Source organism: Sphaerodactylus townsendi, linkage group LG02, assembly GCF_021028975.2.
Source record: "Sphaerodactylus townsendi isolate TG3544 linkage group LG02, MPM_Stown_v2.3, whole genome shotgun sequence".
Lineage (NCBI taxonomy): Eukaryota > Metazoa > Chordata > Lepidosauria > Squamata > Sphaerodactylidae > Sphaerodactylus > Sphaerodactylus townsendi.
Window position 1 is genome coordinate 75,439,190 of NC_059426.1, and position 25,205 is coordinate 75,464,394.

The 25,205-nt window shown below is 41.7% G+C and overlaps 1 protein-coding gene across 1 annotated transcript in view; it reads right to left on the bottom strand.

The window, feature by feature from the left end:
* Window positions 1–25,205, bottom strand: part of IGHMBP2 (immunoglobulin mu DNA binding protein 2) — a 102,072-nt gene that overhangs the window by 18,652 nt on the left and 58,215 nt on the right. The window contains exons 9-10 of the mRNA XM_048484900.1: window positions 19,380–19,562; window positions 4,716–4,834 (exon numbers count right to left, since the gene is read on the bottom strand). Of these exons, the coding sequence (XP_048340857.1) occupies window positions 4,716–4,834; window positions 19,380–19,562 (302 nt within the window). The remainder of the gene's footprint in view (window positions 1–4,715; window positions 4,835–19,379; window positions 19,563–25,205) is intronic.

The following is a 25,205-nucleotide window of genomic DNA, read 5'->3' on the forward strand; positions in this document are numbered from 1 at the left end:
GGGCTATAATTAATTTTAATAAATAAATAAATACAGGTGCAAAGGGTGTCATAGTGCCAGCTCATCCTGCTTTTGTGAAATCTGAGTTGGTGTGGTGTCCTAAGATATGGGCATGTGGCAAAGCAGATACCTACTTTAAAACAGATTCAAATACTTCGGGAGTTTCTTTCAGATCTAGTTCAGATGTTGTGTGTTCCTCTGAAGCAAAAAAGCCTCATGCTGTTGGCAGTCATGGGGTGAGAAAGCAGGTTTTAAGATTAATAATGAAATCTCTAATGTAACAGTTGTATCCCTGCAAGATGAAAGTTATAACTATAACTGGCTAGTATTTATTCAGCAAATAATTTCATATTTAATCTCCTACCCTTGAAGTAATTCAGAATAGGAAGCCAAATGCTTGTGCATCCATTTCCTTTCAGTGCAATAAAAACAATGGCTCTGCCATCAACAAGGGCCACCTCTTCCTTTATTTATCTTATCTCCTACATAGAGAGTGCTTCTATGCCTTTGCACATAGATCACGGTGTGCATATATCTGACAACTATTTGCCCCATGTACATAGCCTGGGAGGGAGGAAATTGTGTGCACAAACAGTAAAAAAAGTACCTGAAGGAGTGCTGCACTTCATGATCTAGAAATCAATTTCACATTCAGTCCCGCATGGAAGTGGCTTTTGTCTAGGAACTGTACTTGTTAAGAACATAAGAACATAAGAACAAGCCAGCTGGATCAGACCAGAGTCCATCTAGTCCAGCTCTCTGCTACTCGCAGTGGCCCACCAGGTGCCTTTGGGAGTTCACATGTAGGATGTGAAAGCAATGGCCTTCTGTGGCTGTTGCTCCCGAGCACCTGGACTGTTAAGGCATTTGCAATCTCAGATCAAAGAGGATCAAGATTGGTAGCCATAAATCGACTTCTCCTCCATAAATCTGTCCAAGCCCCTTTTAAAGCTATCCAGGTTAGTGGCCATCACCACCTCCTGTGGCAGCATATTCCAAACACCAATCACACGTTGCGTGAAGAAGTGTTTCCTTTTATTAGTTCTAATTCTTCCCCAGCATTTTCAATGAATGCCCCTGGTTCCTAAGGGTATTGTGAGAAAGAGAAAAATTTCTCTCTGTCAACATTTTCTACCCCATGCATAATTTTATAGACTTCAATCATATCCCCCCTCAGACGTCTCCTCTCCAAACTAAAGAGTCCCAAACGCTGCAGCCTTTCCTCATAAGGAAGGTGCTGCAGTCCCTCAATCATCCTCGTCGCCCTTCTCTGCACTTTTTCTATCTCTTCAATATCCTTTTTTTGAGATGTGGCGACCAGAACTGAACACAATTACTCCAAGTGCGGTCAGCATGCTTCACAGCTTTATATAAGGGCATGACAATCTTTGCAGTTTTATTCTCGAATTCCTTTCCTAATTATCCCACAGCATAGAGTTTGCCTTTTCACAGCTGCCATACATTGAGTTGACATTCCCATGGAACTATCAACTAAGGCGCCCAAATCCCTTTCCTGGTCTGTGACTGATAGCACTGACCCCTGTAGCATGTATGTGCAGTTTGGCTTTTTTTGCCCTATGTGCATCACTTTGCATTTTGCTACATTGAACTGCATTTGCCATTTCTTAGCCCACTCACCTAATTTCTCAAGGTCCGCTTGGAGCTCCTTGCAATCCTTTGTGGTTCTCACCCCCCTACATAATTTGGTATCATCTGCAAACTTGGCCACCACGCTACCCCTACTTCCAGGTCATTTTATGAATAGGTTAAAGAGCACTGGTCCCAATATCACGGATCCTTGGGGACACCAATTCTACATCTCTCCATTGTGAGAATTTCCCATTTTACACCCACTCTTTGCTTCCTGTTTCTCAACCAGTTTTTAATCCATGGGAGGACTTCCCTCTTATTCCTTCATTGCTGAGTTTTTTCTCAATAGTCTCTGGTGAGGGAACTTTGTCAAAAGCCTTTTGGAAATCCAAGTAGACAATGTCCACTGGTTCCCCCTTATCCACATGCCTGTTTACATCCTCAAAGAACTCTAGTAAGTTTGTAAGACAGGATTTGCCTCTGCAAAAGCCATGCTGACTCTTTCTCAGCAGGTCTTGCTTTTCTACATGTTTTATAATTTTATCTTTAATGACAGATTCTACTAATTTACCAGGAACAGATGTCAAACTGACTGGCCTGTAATTTCCCGGGTCCCCCTTAGATCCTTTCTTAAAGATTGGTGTGACATTGGCCATCTTCCAGTCTTCAGGGATGGAGCCTGATTTCAAGGATAAGTTGCATATTAAAGTGAGAAGATCAGCAATTTCATGCTTGAGCTCTTTAAGAACTCTTGGGTGAATGCAATCTGGGCCAGGGGATTTGGTAACATTTAGTTTATCAATGGCTGCCAGAACTTCTTCCTTGTCTACCACTATCTTTGTTAGTTCCTCGGATTCGCCTCCTAAGAAGCTTGGTTCAGGTGCAGGAATTTTCCTCACCTCCTCTTGGGTGAAGACAGATGCAAAGAATTCATTCAGCTTTTCTGCAATCTCCCTGTCATCTTTTAGCACACCCTTTGTTCCTTTGTCATCTAACGGGCCTACCGCTTCCCTTGCTGGCTTCCTGCTTTTGATGTACTTGAAGAACTGTTTGTTGCTGGTTAATCACATATTGTTAATCACATATACCATGAAAAGTGGCCCCAGCTAAACCTGCCATCTGTAAAAACTAAAGCCTTTCTTCATAAGCTCTTGTTTTCATTCCATGCAATTCCACTGTTTTCTTCTCCGTGGAAGCTTTTAAGGTATTATCTCTCATTTACTCTTTGTGATAATACAAAACATAGATGCAGCCCACACCATCCCTATTTGTTAACACAGTCTAATATTTCCCAAATAAAATTGCTAAGTGGTCTCCAGCCATGTCAGAAACTGTTCAACTTATTTAGGACAGAAACCACAGCATTGCTAGGCTGATCTATAACTCTACGGTTCGGTGCTTAAGGCTCTGGCTTTCCGTTCTTGTTCTAAATGCCATCAGCACAGTCAAGCACTTTGCTGTCCCATTAACTGCAAGGATTTGTGCCTCATGTAGGAAAAGATCTGATGAAGTGCCATGTGCTGAGGCAACTAGCTTTTCATTAGCTATGAAGCTATGCAGCTGAAAGAGTGGATCCTTGTGCTATGGAGAAAACTGAAGGGTCCTGGACTGCAAAACACTTCAAAAAATTCTAAGGCCACCTCAGAATGAGGCTGAATTCAAAGTAGAAGTCAATATAGTTCATTGTTGTGACACATCCAGCCACCTATTTTCCACTCTAGGTAACAAGGAAACCAAAGCAGTTTTCATCACTGCTAACACTTACTATTTAAATGTCTGGTTTATTGCATCTTTTGCAAAGCTTGCTGTGAACATTGATTTCTATAATGAACCCTTGTTTTTAAAGCAATATAGAAAATATTTGATTAAAAAAGGAAAAAATATCGTTAAAAAGCAGTGTTTTATTATTAGCTAAGCTTATGGAAGCAACGCCCTGTGCGGGTAGATAGGTAGATAGATAGATAGATAGATAGATAGATAGATAGATAGATAGATAGATAGATAGATAGATAGATAGATAGATAGATAGATAGATAGATAGATAGATAGATAGATAGATAGATAGATAGATAGATAGATAGATAGATAGATAGATAGATAGATAGATAGATAGATAGATAGATAGATAGATAGATAGATAGATAAAAAGGGCTTATAGGTCACTCACAATAGGAAAGTATGATTCACCAGGGCATTTTCCAGTGAGGCAAAAATTACTCAATTCCAAGCTACTCCAAGTTTTTCCCATTTGAAAGGAAGGCAACAAGCACATTGCTGCTCACCAGTGGCATAGCACCCACAGGATGGGGGGCGCACGACACCCCGGGTGGAGCAGCAGTGGAGGCGTGGTGGAGGCATAGTCAAGGAGGTGTGGTGTGGCATTCCGAGGGTGTTCCGGGGCAGGGCAACGCCACAGCAGGGGTGCCGGGCGTGCATGCGCCCTGGGCCCTGTTTCCCCTTGCTCCACCTTTGCTGCTCACCACTTGCCACATCACATGGGCTGAGTATCTGTGCCTTCACGGGTAAGTTAAAGTTGCAATGCAGAAAGTTACTTCAATAGAATTCAGTCAGATTTATTTCAAAGTAAATCTTATATGACTGGACTCTTAACACACATTTATGAGTGTGTGGAACTCACATTTGAGTGTACTATTAAACTTTGTTGCAAAATTTCAGCACATTTGTAAATCAGAATGAAACACAGGGCTTGGAAGCAAGATGAACGTCCCTAGGAAAGGTCAGCCATTGTTCCAAAATTCCAAAGAGTAAACCATTACAATGCAGCAATTAAAAATACCAAGAAAAAACTTTCCAGAACCAGAAGCCCAAAAGGGTGTTAACTATACCTCTGGGAGAGGGCTACAAACTGGAGGCAACAGGGAATGCCAGCCTCAAATCCCTCAGTAAAGGTTCTCCCGGCATGGCCCATATTAGCCAACCTCAGATTCACAGGTTCACATAAGTAGATGTATTTTATCAGGTACTCTGCAGTCAAGCTATCAAAAAGTTTTAACTTCAGAAAAAAACTGGCAGCAATACTGGATTCCAAAGTGTGAGTGGGGTGAGGGGAGCAGGGCAGTGGAGGGGAGGTAGGGACATTCTTAGCAGCAGCAGAACGAATATACCTTCATTCCCTTTAGACTGTTCGTTTTCCACTTCAAGTTCAAATAAACCACAGCCAGCTGTATCTATAAGTAGCAATGGAATGCTAGTCTCTTCGGTAGACATCACTCCGGGCAAATCCCTGACAAATTATCAAAAACAACAAGAAGTTAACATCACTCAAGTAGTACACCTGCTTTTTAAACCCCAGTAAAATTTGATTACGAATATTCCACAAAGTCATCAGAAGCTACTCCTCGAAGAGATCGACTGCCAGCAATTCCATAAAAAACAAAAGAAACGATAGCAGCCTGCCCAATATCAATATAGGGAATATTGATATTACATTTAAAGGGCTCAAAAAAAGAGTAAGTGATCTTTAATCTTGTGTTGGATGGGGAAGTGACCTGGAAGGAGTGAAGCCCCAAAGCGAGGGGGAAACCTAGGGGTTTCCATGCGCTTGCTAACAGATGGGGCTTTCGGGATCTTTGGTGCTGCAAGTGGGATTGCATCAAAATAGAAATCTCTGCCCCAGAGGAAACTTACCCTCCTTGCAGGGCAGAGTACCAGTGAATAATTGGCTAATGTTTTGACAGCATTGATATTTGAAAAAGGCACAACACAGAGACTTGATAACCACAACCAAGATGGTTTTTAATGTCAGTTCTTGATTTGTGAAAGCCATATTAAAACTATCTTTGTGGGGTCAGGCTTTAAAAAGGAATCTCAGGCTTTAAAAAGGAATCTACATTTATTGGTTATTTGAATGTTTAGGAAAATAACCAATTTCACGCAATCTGTTGAAGACTTCCGAACAGAACCCAGAATTTCAAAATGCACAAAGGCCTTCATAGATTTATTTTCGAACATTTCTTTGAACTACATATGTATCCTTTACATTTGCACTCTTTTGGAACAAAACAACTGTAACACTCCCATTCTAACAATATTTCTTCAAAAGGAAGCTTGACTGAATTCATGCACAGCAAACATGTCTAAAGTAGTAAACGGACTCTTGAAAGCTGACATCCTATATCTTGTGGGTCTTTACGATGCTACTGTACTCAGATCTTCAATTGCAGGACAATATAGCTACCCACCTATAGAGGTACTGCTGACTGGCCACCTCTCAATGTGGGTCAGAATTTGGGTTGCACACATGACTCAGAGGTGAAAATTGAGTAATACATTTTTTAAGGTTTATTGAGTACAGCACATGCTCAATAAACAAGATAAAATTTGCAATACCCACATAGAGTCAGTTGCATGAGGGCAAGCAACATCAGAAAATAGCTAGGAATGAAATAACAACATAAAACATTGGTACTAGCGTAGCTTTTGTTTCAAAAGGCAAGCAAAATGAAAGACAAAAAAAGTACTACTGATAAGCACTGGCTGGCAGAGTCTAACAGCTTCGAAATGTCTAAGACAGCAGGCAGGAAAAAAAGTTAAGTTCAGATAAGTTGAGAGAGATGTTCCTTTGAATACTGAAGGACAGTTATAAAGAAACTACTGGTCAGGTGGCATAAGCAGACCAATCATGCTCTAATGCCAATTCACAAAGACAGTTTGGTACGAAGTCATTATTGCTATCAGGTGCAAATACTTGGAAGGGGTTGTTGAAGTCTTAACCAAGGAAATATTCCACAGCTGGGGTGTGACCTTTAACTAAAACAGCTACAAACAAGCTGGGAGAAAGCTAAAAAAAGAGACAATTTCTCCACACTACCTAATCACATTTATACTGCAATCATAAGCAGAATTACACCCTTGTAAGACTGGGTCCAATTTTTTCAAATAAAAGTTGACTTTTCCTTAGTTTAGAAAGATTGTTAATACTGCACCAAAACACAAATACAAGATCTAAGAAAACTTCTATCAGCCCATAGTTATTTATTCACTTGTAAAAGATACCAAAAGCAACTGTTCAATTGGAGGGCCCAGCAAAACTGCGCTGTTCAATTGGAGGGCCCAGCAAAACTGGCTCCAAGGTTGCATACAGTAGCAGTTCAGCATGAATATAATCCTGAAAAGCTCCATTCAGACAATATATGAAAACACGGTTAAACAACGGTTACTGCGATTGCCATTAACTACAATTAATGCTAACTCAGACTTCATGTGGTGCACAAAGGCAGACATCCTTGCATAATCTTGGCTTGATCCCAGGCTACAAAAAGAACACAAATGAAACCAGCATTTGTTGAGGCAAACTGGGATTTCAGTAGTTGTCTGCATGACTAATCCTGGTTTCACAAACTAATCTTATTGAGAACAGTATCTGTTCCCAATGGAGGGTACCAGTAGGGTTTTGCATGCATCTGGCCTGAGGTTCAGTCCCTGGCCCCTCTAGTTGTAAGGATCTTTAAAGAGTTGAAAAGACCCCCCACCCCACCCCAGTCACACACCTGAGTACTGCCAGAATAGACAAATTGAGCTATGGCCGGACTCAGTCTAAGACAGCTTAATTTGTTTTATAATGCACAACTCTTTGAACAGATTAGACTCAATCCAATACATATTTCCCAGCAGAGCTGGGAGGCACTCTAGAAGGGTGTGCTTATCACTCAGACTGCATGATGCAGCAAGTTTTAACTTCACACTAGGTACACTTGTAAAATGGGGTGGTTTCTTGCAGGGGGAAGAGTCCCCAGTCCCCATTGCCTTTGTTCTGCCCATCATCTGATCAGCATAGAGCTCCCAACTTTTCCCTCTCAATGGCACACAGACCCCTTTACAGATTGGGTGGGCGAAGTCCCCTTCTCCAAACCAGTAGTCTGCCTTTCTTTCTAGGTACTTGTTCTAACCATAATAATTCAGAACACTGGAAAACTTGTTGATACTTTTTTCATATGTACAATTTCAGAAGAAATCAGTGATTTATTTGGCACAGGAAGAAAATTCCTGAGGATCAAAACTTTGTTAAAAGTTAAACTTACCTGCCATTCGATAAAGAGCCATATAGTCATAATTTCTCATGTCTATATTTAGATTAGTGATGGGTGAACACCCCTTAGCTTGATTTGGAATTCCCTCACCAATAAAGAGCTCTCTCAGTTAACATTTGAGGAATGAAACTCATTGTTATTCTCAGAATTTTCTTCCATTGGGAAGTGTATGCACAGGCCCACGGATGATGCCTATAGTTATATCAATTACATGAATTAAGGGGTACAGAGGGAGTTGTGTTATGCAGATGACAAGAATGGGGGAAGGGCAGTTAACACCATAGAAAGAAATAAAAATCAAATTGTCCTTGACAGTTGGAAAGTTGGGCTGAAATATGCAATACGAAATCCAGCAGACAGAGATGTAAAGAGTTGCATTTGAGTAAAAGAATCACACAGAGGTAAAGAGTGGGGATGTCACAGCAGTAGTGGATGTGAAAAGGATCTTGGGATTGCAGTCCATCATACGCTGAGCATGAGTCAGCTGTGCAAATCAGCTACAAAAAGACACGTTTATTTTAGGCAGCATTAACAGAAGCAGAGTGTCCAACTCACAAAAAGTAATCAGTCCACTGTACTTGGAAATTGCAAGTTTCAGCAACACCACTACTTTGGACTAGAGATCTCTCTTCTCAGTTTTTTTTTAAAAGTAGACAATTTTATTCAAATAATATTGCACTACAAAGTTCACTTAATTATCACCTATTCCAAACAGGGCCTAATTAAATCATGTCATTTTCAAATGGAAATTGCCTTTCTTCCCCAGAACACTTTGAAAAAAGCTGGAGTCCTGAGTTATGCAGAGGGTTGTGTGTTTTTTTTAACCTTTATTCCCTGGGGCTCTGCTGCTCTTCTCAGCCATGACCAATCTGTCTTCTTCAAGGGTATATAGGTATCATTAAAAAAATTTCTGTGCGTGCTCCTGGAGGGCAGTGAGCAACTTGTTGCAACTTCCAGCAACAATCTTAATTTGAGCGATTTTGGGAACATCACTTCTGAAGATAATTAGCTGCCTGACTCTTCCAGTGCAAAGAAAAGTCACGCTCCTTCCTGACAAGAACATGTTGTTGAATCTCTAGCATCCGTTTAAATGCCAAGCCTTCCTGCTGCTACTTCAAACTTAAACCTGGGATATAGTACTCAGGTCTGCCTGGAAGATATGCCCCAGCAGCACAACTCTCTATCCCAGATATGTCAAAAATAGCTGTGATTATTTGTTTGCTCAAAAAAGACTACAAACTCTCATCCATGACATTCTCCATTATTGAACTGAATGTCCCCACACCATGTCTGAATCAAAGGTGGCTGTACTACCGGAAGACCCAATTGGATCAATCAATTTCGAGGAGAGATCCAGCAATAATCCACATTTCTTTCTTCCTTTTCAAGTTACTCTTTCCCTCCCTATTTCTTGGGGGTTATCATTCCACCCAGACTTCTAACCATGAATGTGAACTAAGAAGAGTTACTGAATCTTCCCTATCCTCTCCTCCTCCTATTCAGACTCTAGACAAAACATTGGCACTTTCATCCCTGTCTGGTCCTTTGGTCTGTTAATGTTGACCTTATTTTGGTGGTTATATATATGAGGACCATTCCCCCTCCTCCAGCCTAAATCCCTGAGATAGTAAGATTCCCCTCTTATTTGGATTTAGATGTTTTAACAGGCACCTCATTTTACAGCCTAAGTACTAGAGAAGCTAAAACTTGAGGAGTCTCATAAAGGCATCTGAGTTCAGCCATGACATTGGCAATTCTCAGGAGTGAAATTCCCAGGAATGTTGCTGCAAGGAAAGCAGAACAAGTGTAATCTCCCCCAACTCAGTGACACAACATTCTCAATAACCAAAGCGTTTTCAGCACTGGAGACATCACCCAATATCCTGACATATCCCAGAGGTATCTGCCCAGCCCAAGGACACTGCTATTTCATTAACCAGATCTCACTTCCACCGCTTCCTTTTTTTTTACCCAATCAAGAAGGGGACACGAATTAATTTGCCCTCCAGCCTTTTCCAGGAGTTTCACCCAAACACTTGCATCCATGCAGATCTAGAACCATCAACCTCACTCAGGCTCTTTGTGCCCATGCAAATTTGGCTCACAACAGCCTAATCAAGGTAGTTCACTCACCCAGTGTTTCCCACTGAAGTTTTACAGCAGTTAATTTTAAACCAGTCAGTGACATTCAAACTTTTTACCTGGACCCAATCCAAAATTAAAATGGCCAAACTCCCACTTATTCTGGGAATCTTCTGTCAATACAGAAGGACCCCCAGACCCAGCAAACGGTTCCTCAGATTTCTGTTTTAGACAGGCATGTATCTGGGGTCTACAGTGGCATGGGGAGGGAGCTTGTGCTCCAGGAGCCACTTTAGCAGGGACACCCTGGCCTCCCTTTGCAAGGTCGGAAGCTGGGTTGAGAAAGGAGGAGAGGGAGTAGTGTTTGATTGATTGAAAGGCACCATATCCTCAAAAGGGCTGGCCATTGTTTGGCTGGGTTGCTGAACTGGAGGCGGGCGCTGGGGGAACCTGAGTGCGGTGCCATGCACGTGGGCAGGGCAGGCAGACAGGGCTGGGAATGGAGTGGGGTGGTCCATTGCATTCCTTTGGCCAATCTCCATTGGCTAGTCTTTCCCACTCCACCCCTTTTTGCACACATTTTTCCCTCTCTGGCCACACCTTTGTGGGGTGCCTAAGCTACCCTCAGCTTTCTCCCCCACTTCTTTCTCTGCACCCCACACTTGCTACCATGCACTGCCAAGCCGAGTGGAAACTGGCTTTCATGATTGACAAGAACCTGTTCAGGGAGATGTGCAATTACTTTGAGGAGCTCTCCCTCTACTCCTACTGCCCGTCACTTGTCATCAGACACAAATCTCTGCACACTTGTACCAGTAAGAGCTTCAGAGAGCAGGGAGGCTTGGTGGGGCGGGGGAGGGGGAATCTCTCTCTTCCCCATCCACCATCAGATGGAGGTTGAACTTAGAACAAGGTTGTGTATTTCTCTCTCCCTACCCCACCCTCAAAGCACTCACAGTAGCTAGCCCATCCCTGGCATTCTCCTGAGCTCCTGCCCCTGGCAGTTCCCAACTTTTAAATGCAGCATTCCCATAAAAGTTAGTAACTCTTAACAGATTTGATTTAGAAAAACCTTTGTGACTTTGTCCCAATTCTATAAAGCAAATGTTTTACTGCTTGGGATAACTGAATTTACTGACTACAGTTCATTTTTATAAATAGTTAAAAGGAGACAATTCAACAGATAGCCATGCTTCCATTTTAGGTCCTGTCACTGAGGGCACTCTTAGGCCAATGTTCAATTTGTTTTTACAATTGAATTAAGGGGAAACAATCCACTAAATTAATATATACTTGTATAAATGTCCAAAAACAGACAATTGATTTGCATTAAAAGTCCCAGGATTTTTACATTCCTACTACATGCCTTTGAAAATAAAGAAGTAATTTTAGTGGTTTATTAAGGGGCACCATCAAATCCAGATTGGTTTTCTGAAAATCAATCTGTGCATCTTTCTATCAGCAAGATTTGCTTTATTTGATTTTGCTAAGGTTCTGGTCAACTCATAGTGGCCAGAAAGGGCAAGTTCAGAATGCCTCACAACTGAAGACCCATTAATATAAATTATTTTGGAGTGTATTGATTTCATTTCCAAGCAGAAGTCTTGAATTTCCTGGCAAAACTTTCCAAAATCTTCCTTACAATGTACAAAGAGAATGCAGTTTGCTTCAAAGAGTTACACCCTTCTAACCCTATTGACTGCAGTGGATTTAGAAGGGTATCACTATTTAGGATTGCACTGTTAGAGAAGGCATTTGTTCTTTGTCCTCTTTCAATTTGGTGTGGGACACATGTTCCATGTAGAGAAGAAGATTCAAAGGGAAATAATGGCAACAAATCTGATTTAACTGTCACCCCCCTCCCCGCCACATACTTATTCCATATGAGCAACTGAAAAGAGGAACCACAGGGCAGTAGAAATGTAGTCTTTATATTATCACTTATGGGGGGTGGGGTTGGATGGCAACTTTAAATAAAAAGAAATATTTTAATCAGTTGTGTTAAATTCCACAAAGTTCTTTCATTATCCTCCTTGGCCCATTATCCCCCTTACCCATTTTCTCTTTTTTTAGTGTTTAAACTGATCCTGTGCACAGACATCTTTTCATCAGACTTCTTTCTTTCCTCCTTTCAGATCCTGTACTACAGAAATGTCCCCTCCTGACCCCTTTAAAACAATTTTGCAGCCAAAACGTAATTCTACAAGCTGAGACCTGTAAAGAACTTATAGGAGAACCTGCTGATTTCTGCTGCTTCTTTACTTTTCTCTCCTTTGCTTTCCGGCCACCACTGCTGCCTCTTCCTGTTTGTTGCTTTACTCCCCCTTGTCCTCCTAATTCTCCTCACCTTGTTTCTCCCCTCATTCTACTGCCTCCTCTTCATCTTTCCCTTCTTGTCCTCCTGCTACTGCTTTTCTATCCTTTGTCCTGCTGCCCTGTTCCCATTCTCCCCCCCCCCCCGTCCCCACATAGCTTTGCCCCTGCTGCAGTTTATTTAAGGAGCTGCTAGGCAATTACCAAAATGACAGCTGAGATGTTATAACACAGTGTTGTGAGATCTCATTTTCCTGTAAGTTCTGCAGGGGCTTTTTTCCTAACCAGCTCCTATCCTTTTTTAAAGTTCTCAGATTTTATGCAAATTTGAAATATTCCCTGTCTGTGTATGACCTAGATTTTTTGATCCATGCTCTGAGGCCATGTTCAGAAAAACAGAGGCAGTTTAAACACTGAATGTACACTTTCTTCTCTTTTTGTTACTTTTCAACCCTGTTTTTTTTTTAAAAAAACGTTAAAATTAACAGAACAGCCTATTAACTGAAGATACTTTCTTAAATTCTCTTCTAACAACAGCAAGATCAGGATTGAGTCAAGGACCTACCCTTCCCACCCACCCCCAGTCCTAACAGAGACTAACACTCTAAAAAGGAATCTCACATTTACTTCAACAAATATTATTCAACCCTATATATATCCTCTTAGTCCACCAAGAAATTGCTGAATTAGAATTCTTCAAGAGATTTGGTACAACCTCCTTCAGGATATAAGTTGGGATTCCTTAAGTGTTATAGGACCTACCTACTTTAATAAAAGTCATTTACTAGCTTAGTCAAACAAAACATTCCATTACTGCTACTGTCAACTGTCTCTCTACATTGCACTGAGATCACCCTGTAAAATAGATACACTAGTTTATGGTACATTAACCCCTGGAGCTGGCCCTGCCACTAAAGGATTCACTCTTTCCTAAGAGCAGTCAAGCTTCAATTAAAGTTTAGATAAAGCTAGAACACACAGCACTACTTATTCCTGCTCCTAACCTCTGCAAGTATCATCTCAAAATACTTTAATCACTTTAGTTTCTTGGGTGGACAGTGCCATCTAATTTTTTTTCTTTTCAGCAAAGACTACAAGACACATGTTAATCACAACATTGCTTTCAAAGGAGGAACAGGAACACATCCAGGGAAAATAGGGCTAGGATTTGCTTTAAAGGAACAATATGCAACTACAAAAGAAACAGAGCAGCTACTAGTATAATCCAGCAATAATAATCACTCCTTGGAAAAAGAAGGATTCTTTATGAACTAAGAGATGTATGTAAATATTAACAATGTCATTGCAACACATATAGGAAATGCTGATTCAATAGCATAGAAAGGATAATAAAGGAAGGAAGCCCTGCGTGGCTATTTGTGACCTAGCCAGAAACACAAAGAACCACTTAGCTATTTTTTCCTTCCTCATCAAGTAAGACAAGCCTATTGGTTAATATATTATGTAGTGCTTTCTCCCATATGTAGGTAACTGCTCTTCAATTTTCAGTCCACCTGAAAACTTAACCCCATTTTGTTTTGTTTTTTTCTTTACTAGCATTTTAACAGCCTTTTAGTGCTCTTGAAAGCAGACCATAATTCATTTTAAAGTGTGTACATATAAAGGCAAAGTCAAAATATGAAAAGCAGAAAGAAAATAGGTCTAGGAGCAATAAAATAACAAATCTAAATCTCCTTAGTACCAATTCTGCCTTGACTGCCTTTCACACATAATGTGGCAATTAGGTATCACTTGCTGTGATTATGGAAATTAAAAAGCTAAGGAATGCAAGAAAGAGACATCCTAAGAACATAAGAACAAGCCTGCTGGATCAGACCAGAGTTCGTCTAATCCAGCACTCTGATACTCGCAGTGTCCCACCAGATGCCTTTGGGAGCTCATATGTAGGATGTGAAAGCAATGGCCTTCTGCTGCTGTTGCTCCCGAGCACCTGGTCTGCTTAGGGGGAAAAGGCTTAGCTGTATTCTGCCATTACAACTAGTTTGAGTCTGGTTTATTTTCTGGTTCATACACTCCTTTCCCCCCTGCACCTCACCTCATGCCAGAGGTGTACCAGCCTATGGACATGAGTATCCCCATGTCCCAGGTGAAAGCTTTTCAGTCATGTGGGGGGGTGCCTCTGGCACCTCCCACGTGACTGAAAGGCTGGCATGGTGCCCCGCCCCCAGCCTCCAGGGATGAGGGGGAGCTCTGTTCCCTGTCCCCCACTCCCCTCCCCCAGTTCTCTGGAGCCTGGCTGCTGCTCAGATCCTGGGGAGAGAACACTTGCTGGCCTCCGGGACCTGCTTTTATAAGCTGGGGGCAGAGCTTGGGGGCACGGCCAAGCCCCCAAGGGCAGGGCAGGGCATGGCCATGGCCACCCACCCCAAGCCCCCGCCCGCCCGTTCACCCACCCCACAAGGCTCCCTGGAGCCCAGCTGCTGCTCTCCCCGGAGCCTGGAGAAAGAGCACTTGCTGGCCTCTGGGATGTGGTTTTATAAACAAAGAGGCCAGGGGCAGGACTTAGGGGCAGGGTCACGTCCAGCTCCCCAGAGCTTTTAAAAGCACGTCTGGGAGGCCAGCAGGTGCTCTTTCCCCAGGCTGTGGAGAGAGCAGCAGCCGGGCTCTAGAGAGCCCAGGGTTGTGGCCGCGCCCTTGAACCACGCCCCTGAGCAGGGGGGCACCCAGAGACCAGGTGTCATTTTCCCTCGGTACACCTCTGCCTCATGCAAAAAGTCAGGAATGAACGTTTCCTAATTGAAGTGAATCTCAGCTCTAAGTGAATTTGTTGCAAATGTCTGAAGTCAGGTATTTCAACATACACGGTTTGTTAAGGGTTGTAAACCAGGAATAAACTGCAGTGTAGCACTCCAGTTTATAGGCAAGAAACAAACAAGAATTATTTTAAAGCACCTGAATTTCGGAATCACAACAAACAGGTTAGTTTGAAGACTTCCAAAACTGGAACTCCTCAGTTTTATTTGCAGGCAGGTAAGAGGGAAGGGAGCAATGGGGATTGCATGAGCCCAAGAATAAATCAAGCTCATCACAAATGGCTCAGTTCAGACCTCACTAGATGTCAGCCCTTTCCGCAAAATTTCCCCAAAACTTTTCCAAAACATTTTCAATCCCCCTCCTTTACCACCATGTATGTCCACACTCACCCCCTTAAAATGATTCCTGGCTGCCATTTTGTGATTTTCCCCTTGTTTTTGAGAACACTGTCAAATTGACACTTCAATGCTTTAAATGCCATCTGCTGCCCTTGTGTACTTGATGCATCAAAAATTACCTCCACCACCCATGAAAAAACTCCCAGAAATGCTTGAAAAACAGGGAAGGAGGAATGAAGAGTGAGCTCAGAAAATGGCACCGAGGAGGAAGTTCAGGGAAGGCAGAGAGGGTTGGGAAGCGTCTCAAAGAAACTGCACAGGCAAATGAGGTCATTTTCAAAACATTTCAACTAAAGAATCATTTTAAAACGGCATTCATTTAAATCGTTTTGAGGGTGCAAATAAAACATGTTGGGAACCAAAAGAGGTAAAAATGATACAGAGCTCCTTGAAAGAAATGTTCTATTTCCTGCCTCAAAACCTTTTAAAAGATTTCTGTGGAAAGGGTCATCACATTGGTTAGGATTTAAAATTCTTTGCTACTTGTTTACTTTAAGGCACAGTTAGTCAAACAAACAAAATTCTTTCCAAGGCATTAAAAACATCACATGGCTAGGCAAAAGAGTTGATCAGCAAAATTTGCCATCTTTGCAACTTGATTTGTGTGGGAAGCTGAGGTCTTCAAGGGAGAAATCAACAATTTAAAGATTCAATTTCCCCATAAGTCAAGTTGCAAAGATAGCATTCCAAGCTACACTAATCAATTCTTTTCCTGACTGTGATTTTGTCTACTCTGGGGAACATTTTTTCCTCTGCTCCTGAGCACAGTCTAGCCCAAATTAAATATTTTTATGCTACTGATTTCAGCAATAGCAGTATAGTATGGTGACAATGGACCAATAAAGAATATTTCAAAGTTAAAACAGTGCTTTTGAGCTCAATGAAATCAGTGGAAATTTATGTACCCTTAAGCTTACGACTTAATCAGATCCTGACTGTACTACTAACATCCTCCTTCATTCAAAGCAACAATTCATTTTTATTGTTGACTATTTCTTTCAAACTCTTTAGAAAGCATTTCACTGCCACTGTATCAACACTGCATACTGAAATTATCTTCTTGGTGTATTAAATCCATGATATGATTTACTAAAAATATTCTCATTCTCGCTGTCACTGTTTTCTGAATACAAACTATTCATTTTTTAAAACCACTGAACGGATAAGACTTTCTTTATGGTTCTGTTATATTTTGCACATCAATGGCTATAGAGAAAAGTACCCTAAGTATTCTATCATAATCAAAGCTGACTGTAACTTTATACCAATTATATACCAGTTAAAAAGGCACAAGCTGATCAATTTCAAAATAGCACACAGGCTGGATTCAGACACAAGTAACCTTGGGAAGGTTTGTACTGAAGTGAGCCTGAGTGATTCTGGGCCTTGCGAACACCCTTCCCTTAACACAGCTTAATGATGAGATACCTGCACCCATGGCAAGTCACTGTTCGTCATTATGCTGCTCTCTTCCCTACAAATCAGGATTTTAAATCATGATGTAAGTCTAGTTTGGAATGCTGGTTTGTAAGAAAGAGAGAAAACAATAGCTTATGGGTAAGATAAAGGACAAAACTGTGGTTTGTGTTAAATTTGGAAGTTTTTCATTAACTGGCCACACCCAAGATGAGGAAAGTACAAGCTCAAGCATCCCCTAGAACTGCTCCCGTAGCGACAAATCATGGTTTGTGATTGCGTCTCAGCCAAATGACAGTAAAACATGCAGATTATGACCATCTTCTAATCTTCTTTATATTGGACATTTCATGCCTTTTGCTTTGTTGTGTAGTTTTTGAAAAATAATTTGCATAATTGAACAAGGTTTCTAAACAGTTGACTCTTTTTGGAAATATGTTACATCTGCACTGGGCCTTGCAATTAAATGCTGGGAGCTAAAGTGTGAGGATGGACCATAGGCCTAAAAATTGTATTTGATATTAAAGAAAGATGGATATATAGAACCAAGGATTGAAAAAGGTTTGCTCTTTAGAAAAGGCCAGCATGTCAGCAGTCATGCACTGATCATGCAGGCAAAGGAATGATTAAATCTATAAGATCTTGTCACTAAAGGCTAAAGACGTGACAGAAGACATATATTTTATAGCCTTATTGTCAAAACTAGCTATATGGGATGCCTACGTGAAATAGACATAGCAATAAAGAAATCAAATGTTAGAATAGAAAGGAATTTGATTAGCTAATTGAAAATGTGTTTTTCTATATTTTAATGAACACTGAAATGATAATGAGAGATTTATATCTACTTGTATTTTACTATAATTCTATGCTACTAGAATCACATAGTATATTTGTTAAAATCAGTTTTACCTTTTTAAAATGGAAAGGAACTTTATGATTCAAACCCACCCTTAGGAATGTATGCAAAATCTTTTTAGCTTGGAGAGATTTCTCTCTGGGAACAAACTTAGGAATGTGGGAAAAACTGGTTATCTTTGAAAACCTGAAAGACAGAATTCAGTTTATTGCAGCCCCTTTGCATATGGGGAGGGAGACACGAGCAGAGCACATGCAGTTTTAGTGTGACACGAAAGAAATAGGCAGACAAGCCAATCGGATTTTAATGCTCATGCAGAAAGCCCGTGTATCGGAAATGATTATATGGGTGAGATATTGGTTAATTGGTTAATAGGTTAAGTTTTATGTGATTGCTGTTTGAATAACAACCATGTTGTGAGCCGCCTCGAGCCCTTCGGGGATGAGGCGGCTTATAAGTCAAATAATAAATAAAAATAAAAATATGCAGGTATGATTATGAACTATGATGTATGTATTCTTGAAAACTATAAAAGACTAAGGTCTGTGTATGGTAGGGGTGACTCTTATAGAGAGTCACCCTGTGTGTGAACTATCAAATTCAGCACAGTAAAATCTATCTTTCTATTTCAAATGATGATTCTTAGGTATTGTTTCTTTGACAGTCTGTAGAAAACCCAACTGTTCAGGACCATACACGGGTGTGGTCAGCCAAAAGAACCGTGGAACTACTTCTGGGAGATCTAGAGGACTTTACAATCCTGTTCCCCTCCCCCCCAAAAAATGAAAGGCCCACAGCAAACTCAGAAAGAATGTGAGGTTATATGGGGAACAGCTATTCAAAGAGGTGTGGAACTTAAAAATTCTAGTGGTCACTTGCCAGCAGCTCTTTAAGTCCTAGGCAATAATGACAATCCACGGAGAAGGCAAGACCATTTCAGAGGAGAAGCAAATACAGCAAACACTTTTGGGGATGTCTGTAAGAACTGACTTCTGAGCACATATATAAGCAGATTTGACTAAAGATAAATTATATATACAAATACACATTAGCAGATCTTACAAATTAATAAATTTTAATTAATGAGATATAATTTTTCTCCTTTTCCAGAGTATTACTTTCATTAATTTAATAACAGTAAAATCCTGTTTTCAAAAAGTGACTTCTAAAAATTATTTTCATTCCTCCTTTCTGTTGGCAGGTAAAATGAATCATTTGAAAATTGTTAAATGAATGATAGAGTTATCAAAGAAGGTTTTTTTCCCCCTCACATTTTTTTACAAGGCAGAAGCATTTCACTTGGAAGACACAATAATATGAATCACTGATCTCAGTGAAATAAATCCAGCTAGCTGCAATGGGAGTAGGGTATGATCCTAAATAGGTAAAAATATGTTCTTCAAAATGAGCTTTCTTAACATATACAATCCTACAGGTGTTATGGCTATTATCCAACTCAGACTTAAGTGCATTGCAGTCCACTGAAATCACTGGGCTTCAGTGCACTTAACTGTTTTTGAATTGCAGCTTTTGTTCAGCAAATCTTTTTCCTCCTTGCGTAGTGCTGTAGAATAGTGCAAACACTGCTGCACTGACTGCAGAATCAGGCCTTCAAGATACATCTAGCTGTTGTATAACTTCATTTTCACTGTTTTAAAAAACGCAGCATAAGCATGCAGACTTCCATTCTGTGAGCAGTTTTGGGGAAACTGAAATCAATACTTGCTAAATGAAAGGACCTTTCCTTCTCTCTCCCACCTACTGCTTCCTAAAAGTAGAAAATACAGCAAAAGGATTATTGCAGATGTGGAAGAAAAACATCAAACTCTCTATAAATATTAATTGACAATGGTACTCTCCTGCTAAAATTGTGAAGAAAAAGGGTAGGTCACTTACTTCAGTAAATGTTCTGCGACGGAGTGGTGAGCTAAGAGGCGGCCGTTATACATCTCAGTGGAAGCCCACTGCATTATGGCCTGATGCATTCGATACTGCACAGTGAGCATCTTCACAACACGATCACCATATTTCTGAATCAGACGTTCCATTAAGCTGAGAGAAAGCCCCTTGGCAGCAGCTCTGTGCCAAGAAAGTAATTAACAAAGTATAATCACCAAAAAAGAAGAGCAAATTTATTAAGATAACTACAAAGGGGCTATCGTAAGTGTGCCTGTCAGATTGAGATAACTTTTACATATTAAAAAAGCAGTGATTGTGAACCAGTCAATAAATACGTTGAGCATAAGTGGGCTTTTCACTGGTTGTACTTGCAAATTTTTGCCTCAATAACCCACAATGGGACTCAGTTACACATACAGTTCTCTGGGTTTCAGTTAATTCAATCCAAACCATCACATACAGTTACCGGTATATGCTAGACAAAACTTATATCTCCTTGAAAAAAACCCACTTTCCTTCCATATAGACAAGATAGACAAAACCTACTTGAAAGGGCAGATGATGCCATTATGGCTGCTTCAACAGTTACTATTCTCTACATAGCTTTCATTGCCAGTGCTAATACAGAGGCATTCACAATAACAGTGGAGGGTCAACACAACAGTTTTCCCTGCATTTTCCTTGATTCACCCTCCCATGGCTGCCATTTCCTCCTGCCACTAGACAGGCTTTTTTTAAAAAAAAATCAAACTGAATATTTTGCTACAATGTTGTAAAAGATCAACAGCTATGATATACTTGTTGCTCTGAATTCCCAGCTTGCATTTCTAAAAAAAGTAAATCTCTAGCCTCCTCCTTTGCAATTTTAATGTGAACAGTGGACCTCCTTTATCTTCACAATGAAAAGGAATTACTTTTTTAAATATGAAAGCAAGAAATTTAGAGAAGATATCGCACCATAGCAATATGTCAATTGCACAGGGTTTTTTTGAAGCATAGGACTGGGAGAGCCACAGCAGCCTTGGGAGGATGCAGCTAGGAAATTGGTGCTAAAATGGGCAGAACTCTCAACAATCTTAATTTATCATCCATAGAACATGCAAATGTACTTTGGCTGTAATTTTTTTCAGAAAGACTGTAGGAAACTCCGTTTACACAATACTGTAGGATAGCAAGGAAAACCATGGAAACAGGACAAAAAGAGGATCATGTCACGTGGATGCTAAAAAGCCCCCACAGCATACCAGTTTGCATGTCAAACCAGAGCAAAACCTCTGCATGGAAATAGCCTATGTTAACCAGTTCCCCCCTCACAAACTTAAAGATAATTACGTCTCCAAATGGTCCAAGGCAATTACCAACAAAATTAGGAGCATTGGAATAGATCTAACTGTCCTTCAAAACAGCAATGAGAACTTTATCTTCTGCCAAATCAAAGACAGACTGAAAGACCATGAACGCCAGGCTTTCTATTCATCCAAAATTCCAGTCTGTTCTCCTCGAGCTTTGGGCATCCTTCCCAAGTATGGAGCTTTAGCCAATTACCTAGCAGCTACTTTACCGGTTGCCCACCGTCGGGCATTTATGTTAGCCAGATTCAACAGTCTTCCTTCAGCCTCTACCAACGGAAGGTATCACCAAATTCCAAAAACAACAAAGACACTGTCGCTATGGCTCCATTTGGACTCTCTTTACCCATGTCCCTCCTAGAGTGTCAAATAAATGCAGATGGCCTACTCAGATTAATTCAATCCCTTTACTAGTGGCGCAGGAAAAAAATTTCTAACCCTACTGTTGCCATACGTTTTCTTTCCTTTTGGAGATTACTGAATGCTCATACACAACACTTATGGTAGTCTTCCATACCTGACAAACCATTTTAAAGTGCTAATTTATTCCCATGTTATTACATGTAAGTATATTTTTAAAATATATAAATAAATTATACCAGTACACTAAACCAAATTGGTTTTTTATTATTTGGCACAGAATCAAATTTTTAAATATAAAATATGATACATAAAACAAACGTAGAACTTCCTATAAAAGATAGGTATCGTCTCCAATCTGTCTAATCTGCATGGTAGGATACCTATTGCTGTATCATTTTGCTTTTAACTTGCTAAACAGATCTATTTTTATTGCAATTTTATATTGGATTGTATTTTTGCATTGATGTGTAGGGGTATTTGTTGTTGTTTGCTCTGGCTGTTTCTTTTTAAAAAAAAGGAATCTGAAGTGATTTGAGCCCCTTGGGGTCAACCGTCAGGTTATGTGATCTGTTTTCTTGCTGCTGAACTATACTTGAGACTGAAGAATGTGTCTGTGTAAATCTTGATCTATTTATGCCTATTAAAGGTTAATAAAGATAAAGATAAAGAGGTGTGAAATGCCAGATGTAAGTTTGCTTGTATTTTATTCTAAACATTCCTGTGCAATCAAGAACAAAGTAGGTTAAATCAGACTTGCAACCATTCGCGTATGAAAAGTCACAGTCTTCTTCAGGCAACCAAGATTTTTATTTATTTATTTTATACTTTGGGCTTCTAGACCGCCCCATCCCCGAGGGGCTCTGGGCGGTGTACAGCAGATAATAAATACAATTTTAAAACATCATAAATAGGCTAAAACTTATAAAAGCAGCGAAAACTAGCTAAACATTAGCATTTAAATATAAAATAAATATAGGCATAGGTGTAGGTGGCGCCCGGTGCCTAATATTAAATTCTTCCACCCCCAGGGAGAACGGTAGGTCTAGATAGATGTTATAGGCCCAGATGTAGAGGCCGGGCGGAAGGGCCAGCTTAAAGGGGCCAGCCGGGAAGGGGCCACCAGCCGGAAGGGGGCCAGCGGAAGCAGGCACCATCAGCGGCTGGGATCTCTCTCCAAAGGCTCCCGGGCGGAACAGGCTCAGTCTTCTGCAGGCCTTATCGAACCTCACTCAAGGTCCCCGCGAGGGGGTCCTAACAGCTGGTGGGAGAGCTGCTCCACCAGGCCGGGCCAGGGCTGCAAAGCTGCCCTGGCCCGTGGTGAGGCCAGCCGCATCACCGAGGGGCCGGGACCACCAGTAGATTGGCCTCCACCGAACCTAAGAGTGCCGTGGTGGGAACATATGGGGTGATGCGGTCTCGAAGATAATACGAGGGGTCCCAGGCCGCGTAAGGCCTTAAAGGTCAACACCAACACCTTGAAAACGATCCGAACTCTACTGGGAGCCACAATGTAGTCGGCGCGAGTTAACAGGCTGAATATGGTCCCAAGTGGCGGCGTTGCCCAGCAGCAGGCGCCACAGACAAGTTGGGACCAGTTTCAATCTCCGGATCGAAGCGCAAGGGAAGGCCAGCGAGCGAATTACAATAGTCTAGCCTGAGGTGACCGCTATGCGTGGACTCACAGTGGCTAGGTCCGGCTTGGGAGAGGAAGGGGCCAGCCACCGGGCCTGGCGAAGGTGGAAAAAGGCAACCTGGGTTATATGGGCCACCTGGGTCTCCATAGAAAGAAAGATCTAATCCAGGTGTGACCCCCAGGTTACGCGATTAAGAGGGGGGGTCGGCGCCAATGTGACCCCCTCCCACACCGGGCGCGTAAGCTGAAAAGTCCCGCCCTCCTCGCCGCTGCTCAAAGGATCTCCGGCTCGATGGATTCAGCTTTAACCTGCTCTGTCGCGAACCAACGCCAGCAAACCTCTTCCAGACAATGCTGTAGAGCCGCAGGGCTGGGCGCTGCTCCCTCCATCGACAGAATGAGCTGCGTCAGCCGCGATACTCGGGATGATACAGACCAGCCCAAAACTCCGTACTCAGCAAGGGGTCAGTACATAGATGTTAGCAACAATAGCGGGATAATAGCGCCCCCTGGGGTACAATCCCCTGCAAGAAAGCGGGCACTTCTGGGAGGCTTGATCCCCGGGCTACCACTTGTTGATTCCCGCCCCGGAGAAACGAGACAATCCATTGAAGGACCATGCCCCGTGCGATCCGGAGGCAGCCAGGCGGTGGGTCAAAAGGCTCATGATTTCACCGACCATATCAAACGCCATGTAAGATCTAACAATACCAGCAGCGCCGATCCACTTCGGTCAAGCTGTATATCGGAAAGTGTATCTGTGACGGGCGACGAGAACAGTCTCCGTCCCCATGCCCAGCACGGAAGCCGGACTGGAAGGGGTCAAAAGCCGATGTGTCCATCCAGAAAGCCTTCGAAGCTGCTCCAGCACCACTCTCTCAATTACCTTCCCCAGAAACGAAGATTCGAGAAGGGGGCGGTAATTGGCCAGATCCCTCGGATCTAACGATGGTCTTTTTAAGAGTGGGTGGACCACTGCCTCCTTCAACCCATCCGGAAAGACTCCTTGCTCAAGGGAGGCATTGATGATACTCAACAGATGTGGAAGTCGTGAAATTCCTCCCGCAGGTTTTTACAAGCCAGGAGGGGCACGGATCCAGAGGACAGGTAGTAGGTCTAACAGCAGCTAAGGCCCTGTCAACAGCGGCTTCAGAGAGCAGGGAAAACTGGGCCATGCAAGGGCCTGAAGACGGCAAGGGAGCCTCCAGTTCACTAATTGTATCCAACGTAGGAGGAAGGTCCTGGCGGAGCGATGCGACCTTATCCGCAAAAAAGCTCATAAATGCCTCACAGCTAATGCTCAATTGGGAATTTGAAGAACCCTCCGATAAGGAGGTTAAAGACCGAATTATACGAAACAATTGTGCCGGGCGAGAGCTAGCGGATGCGAGAGAGGAGGAGGAGAACAAAGAAGATGGGAAACTTTTGCCTATCTAAAAGGTTCCCACTCACAAAAAAAGGTTCCCACTCACAAATCTCCTGTTATGTACCTGAATGCCACCTCAGATCCTCCCAATGAAGCACTTCCTTAAAGTTCTATTGGCTACAATTTTAGTTTCTCTCAACAGCAGCTCCACCTTTTAGGATTCTCTCCTGAAGGATGTGAGGATGCACAAGGCTGCTTCCATTAGAAATGCAAGGTGTTTAATATGCAGATGGGTCTTCAGCAAGCAAAGAAGGATTATAGAGCATTATCTGCACTGAAACCAGAGGGTACCTTATTGACAGATAATATTATTTTTTAAATCTGGCTTGTCGCCTGCTAGGTAGGCCTTATATGCTGCCTTGAGTCACCATGGTCAGTGGCAAAGGCAAAATATAAATATTTTAACCATTAAAATAAACAAATTATAGGACTTGTCCTACAAGATTTTAAAAAAATCACCAATGTGCTACAAATGACGAGATACTCATGGGCAGGCCTGCCAGATATTGCTGGCTTGCTCACGCATTTGTGATATAAAAGTTAGCAGTCCCATCCTCCACTTTATACATGAAAGGGTAGATACGTAAATTTAAACAGGCCTGTTTCTATCACAACTAGCTCAACCCGGGAACGATGTGAAATAGCACTGATGCAGCAAGGATGGAAAAACCTCTAGAGCCTGTGCAAATCTGATGTGTGTGGTGTGACAGGACTGTAGTCAATGTAATTTTTGTCTTTCCTACTTGTTAATTTCCTTACTTATTTCATTTAAGAGATTTGTACGTCTATAGTCTGCTCATAGTCAAAAACCTTTTGTTTTAACGTTGGGCAGTAAATATTCTAACGTATTCCTTTTAATGGTATCTCGTAAAACACAGGAGAAACAGTAAAGCTCACCACAGGCCTCGAATAAAACCTCTGAATACATCAGCACTACCATTTCCAGGCTACTGTGCAACTCACTGTAGAGGCCCACAAGACTATATGAAGAAGTAATAGTGAAGAGATCTTTCACCTTTTCATGAGATTTGGTATTATTTAACATCCAGTTA